Raw genomic sequence first — 4,224 nt, 5'->3', positions numbered from 1 at the left:
CTTTGGCGTGGTGTCCTTGGAGGTGTTCAAGGCCAGGTTGATGGGGCCCTGGGCAGCCTGGCTTAGCATTAAACGTGGAGGTTGGTGGCCCTGCATGTGGCAGGGGGGTTGGAGATTCATGATCCTTGAGGTCCTTTCCAACCCTGGCCATTCTGTGATTCTGTGGTGCCCCACCACATCCTTATCTCCAAGTTGGAGAGATCCGGGTCTGAGGGGCGGGATGTTTGGTGGGTAAGGAATTGGTTGGAAGGTCACAGCTGGAGGGCTGTGGTCAATGACTGCGCCAGGTGGAGGCAGGGATGAGTGCTGTCCCACAGGCTGCTCTGTGGGACCCGTACTCTTATCAGGGATGTGGATGATGGGATTCAGTGCACCCTCAGATACCGAGCCGAGCGGTGCAGCGGATGCAGCAGAAGGAAGGGACGGCATCCAGATGGACATAGACAGCAGGCCATGGGAACCACCTGAGGCTCAACAATTTTCAACAATCAATCAGACGTGAGGGGAAATTCTTCACTCAGAGGGCAGTGAGGCGCTGCGCTGCTGCCCAGAGCCGTGGGTGCCCCATCCCTGGAGGTGCCCAAGGCCATGATGGGCAGCCCGAGCTGGGGAGGAAACCAGCACGCAGCAGGAGTGGGGCTGTGACATTATTTCCAACCTGAGCCATTCTGTGATTTTATGACATACAGGACATGGGGCACACGGGTATCAGGGATACAGAGGACAATGGGGACATGGGCACACCTGGGGCAAGAGGGAGGCGGGGACTATGAAGGGGCCAGAGAAGTGGGATCTGGAGTTAAGGGGATGGAGGGGCTACAGGGAGGAATGGGAAGAGGAACTGGTCACGGGGTGTGATGAGCTGCAATGGGGGTCACAGGACTTCTTAGGTGTCATGGGGTGGGGTGGTCATGGGGTCAAAGAGGGGGATGTAGGGTGGTTATGGGGTGGAAGGGGTCACAAGGACATAAAGAGGGATCCATATGGGGAGTTGTACAGCAGTGTTACATGGGAGCATTCCCCCATTTTAAGACCCTGTCATTCCCACCTTCTTTTGCTCCCCAATTCTGTCCCCAACATCCTGCTCTCCTTCTGTAGACCCTTCCTCCATTTTACCCAATTAGGCTCTCCTTTAACCTCTCCATTTTTGCCCCTACCCCTGCCTGCCTCTCATTTTGGCCTTCCGCTAACTCTTTCCCCTCCCACTTAAACCATATCCCCGCACCTTTTTGTCCGCTCTCGTTACAGAACTGTAGGGGTTGGAAAAGACCTCTAGAGATCACTGAGTCCAATTTAAATTCCACTTCAGGCTGCCCGCTGCCGCGGCAACACTGCCGGAAAGCAGCGCCGTTAACGACAACGCCGCCGGAAAGCGATGCCGTCTCCATGGCAACGCGGCTGGCAGCGCTCTTCCTGATTGGCTGACCCGAGAACCGCCTCCCCTCCTTCCCCCGGCGGCGCCACGGGGCATGCCGGGAAGCGCGGTCCTTTCGCGCGCTGCCGGGGAGCGGTGCGGTTCTATGGCGGAGCCGGCGGTGAGCGGGGAGGCCGTTCGGGGTGTTGTGGGGCGGGATGGGGGCGCCGGAGGCTGTAGGTCTGTAAGTTCCGCGGGGCTCTACGGGGTGGGGCCGCAGGCGGGTGCGGGCGGGCACGGGGCGGTCCGTGGGGTCGCGGAGCTGTAGAGGCGGAAGCGGTACGGGAGCTGCTGGGGTCCTGGGAGCTGTATGGGGGCTGCGGGGTCCCGTAGGTGATCCCGTAAGCTGTGCGGGTCCAGCAGGCAGTGCCGAGAGCTGCGGGCTGCTCGGCGGGCGCTCTGGGAGCACGGTAAGCGATCCTCCGGGTGAGCGTCTGGGTTGCGCTGTGGGGTGCTGGGAAGCGTAGGTGTGCTTTGAGGTCCTGGGAGCGACGGAGTGGGAACAAGGGCCCTGCGTGCGAGGTGCAGAGATGGAGGGGTGCTGCGGCAGCGGTGCGAGCGCTGCTGGGAGCCGCGGGCGTGGCTGTGGCAGTGCTGCAGGGGGCCGGCGAGGCACGGAGAGAGCGCGGGGTTCAGCAGGCGGTCCTGGGAGCCGCAGGGGCGCGGTGGGGTTGTGCGGGTGCTCATGGGATGCCTGGGGGGTTATGGGTGCTGCAGAGGTTCTATAGGAGGACCGTGTCCGACCCGGCTTCCCCCGTGCAGCCTCCCGGAGGGCCGCAGCCCCGCGCCCGGCGCCTGGCGGCGCTGCTGAACCGCAGCCTGCGGGTGCGCATGTCGGACGGGCGCACGCTGGTGGGAGCCTTCCTCTGCACCGACCGCGACGCCAACATCATCCTCGGCTCCGCGCAGGAGTTCCTCAAGGCTGCTGGTACGGGGCCACGGCGGGAAATGGGGCCGCAGGGGCAGTGGGGACTCGGGGTCGGATGGGGGTGAGGGGAGCGATGAAGTGGAGGCAGCGATGGGGAGGGCGGTTGGGGTACCGGGGGTGATGGGAGCGGGACCACGGGGAATGGTGGGGATGGGGACGTGGCGGTGAGGCTGACACGGTGCTGCTGTCCCCTGCAGATGCGTTCCCGGGCAGCGAGCCGCGTGTGCTGGGCCTGGCCATGGTGCCTGGGCACCACATCGTGTCCATCGAGGTGGAGCGCGACGCCGCCGCCACCCTGTGCTCCTGACGGCCCCACCGTGGGACGGAGCCCTGAGTGTTGTGCACCTCTCATGTGCCCCAACGGGTGATGGATGCCTGCCATGCAAAATGACCGCCGGGACTGCGGTCCCCGCAGCCCCAGTAGAGCTCCCGTGGTGGTCACATGTCACCACGTGATGCCGTCATTCCAGTCCCCTGCAAAGCAGGACGCAGATGCCCCTTCCTCCCCCAAACACTCTGTTTTCAGCCTGAAACAGAGTTGTGCAGGTTAATGTTAATTTAATCTCGGGTGCAAAAGGTTTCAGTGGGCAAGAGGGAACACACAGCAGTCCTGGTCCCACCTAACTGCGATAAAATGCCGCGGCCAAGGGGGGTCAGGGAGGAACAGGAACAAGGAAGGGGGTGCGCAGAGGGTCTGGGGTGGCCACAGGGTTCAGCACCATGGTAGGGAGGGGTGGAAGGGGGCCGCTGATGGCACCATCCCCCGGGGTTGCGGTGACACTGAGACGCAGCCCCCGACAAGTGGTGCACCCAGGGACCTGCAGCGGGAGTCAGGAACCCCAGGGTCGCCCTCCCCCCACAACAAGGCAGCCCCCGCAGCACTTCATGTAAGGGTTAGAAAAAGATGCAGAAATGATCATTTACAAAATAAAGTTCCCCAAAATGCCCCTCCGGGATAGTTTCTGGTTGAAATCTGAGAAAGGTCTGTCAAAGCTCCCCCCGCCTCCAAGGTCCCTCTTAATGCTTTGTGGGTGAGGACGGGGGCAGAACGCACCCCAGAGCCTCCCTGTGTCGTGGGGGCATCAGGAACTTCTGCGATGAGTGGGAAGGGTTGAAGACCGATTTCTGTTAACAGCAGAAAGTCTGCGTGCTTATGAAGAGGTAAAGCTACTTATTTATCACTTTATTTCACGCTTCGTTCAAATATTTGACTGAATCCTGAGTTCTGGAGCAGGTCAAACTGGGCCAGCAGTAAGCAGACAAGTACGGAATATTTTCCAGCAGATCGTAACGTGTGAACCACGGGAACGGCTGTGACCTGCTGGTAGGAAGAGCACACCAGACTCCAGTCAGAACATGAGAATCCGGCTCTGTCCAAGTCCCAGATGGTTGGCCAGCAGCCAGAAGGACTGAGCGCATGTGCGCAGGGTGACGCTGCCGGTCTGTTGAGAGCAAACACGTGGCTGAAGAATCTGATGCTGATCTGGTGAAAAGACTGCTAACGTGAGCCCATGTTTAAAGACACAACCACAAACACAGGGTTGCCCCAGTGACCCCTGCCAGGGCCCACAGATTGCACCTGCCATGTTAAAGCATCTCAACAACAGTGTTGGGAAGTGGCTGCTCCACATTTTCCCGCTGTTTCCGGGGCTTGTCTGTGTTCCCTCTCTCTCCATTACTGTTTTCCATTAGTGGGTTTCCATACCCACCTGTTTGTAGGTTGTTTTCAGGTTTCAGTGTTACGCATTCCTATGAAAACCGGGGTTGCTGTTCTGTCCCTCGGGATGGAACATTCCTCTGTGTTGCAGTCTCTGGGATTTGTGCTTCAGCACAAAATGTGGAACGTGAGCAGCTCGGTTCCAGGAGTGTTCCAACACTGCGC

At 60.2% G+C, this 4,224-nt stretch overlaps 1 protein-coding gene across 1 annotated transcript; it reads left to right on the top strand.

Annotated features, from left to right (window-relative positions):
• Positions 1-1,507: 1,507 nt before the first annotated feature.
• LOC122184618 (N-alpha-acetyltransferase 38, NatC auxiliary subunit-like) lies at positions 1,508-3,044 on the top strand. The gene is made up of 3 exons (XM_042879720.1): positions 1,508-1,535; positions 2,132-2,342; positions 2,540-3,044. The coding sequence occupies exons 1-3, from the start codon at positions 1,521-1,523 to the stop codon at positions 2,647-2,649; spliced, it is 336 nt and encodes a 111-aa protein (XP_042735654.1). The 5' UTR covers positions 1,508-1,520; the 3' UTR covers positions 2,650-3,044.
• Positions 3,045-4,224: the final 1,180 nt, after the last annotated feature.

The sequence above is a fragment of the Lagopus leucura genome, unplaced genomic scaffold, assembly GCF_019238085.1.
Source record: "Lagopus leucura isolate 7727_CA_CO unplaced genomic scaffold, USGS_WTPT01 Super-Scaffold_100024, whole genome shotgun sequence".
NCBI lineage: Eukaryota > Metazoa > Chordata > Aves > Galliformes > Phasianidae > Lagopus > Lagopus leucura.
This window is presented reverse-complemented; position numbering and strand designations above follow the sequence as displayed.

What these genes read in the sequence shown, in the direction of transcription:
- LOC122184618 (XM_042879720.1), top strand. An exon ending in GGAGTTCCTCAAGGCTGCTG is followed by an intron (nt 2,343 to 2,539) that starts GTACGGGGCCAC and finishes TGTCCCCTGCAG; the next exon opens with ATGCGTTCCCGGGCAGCGAG.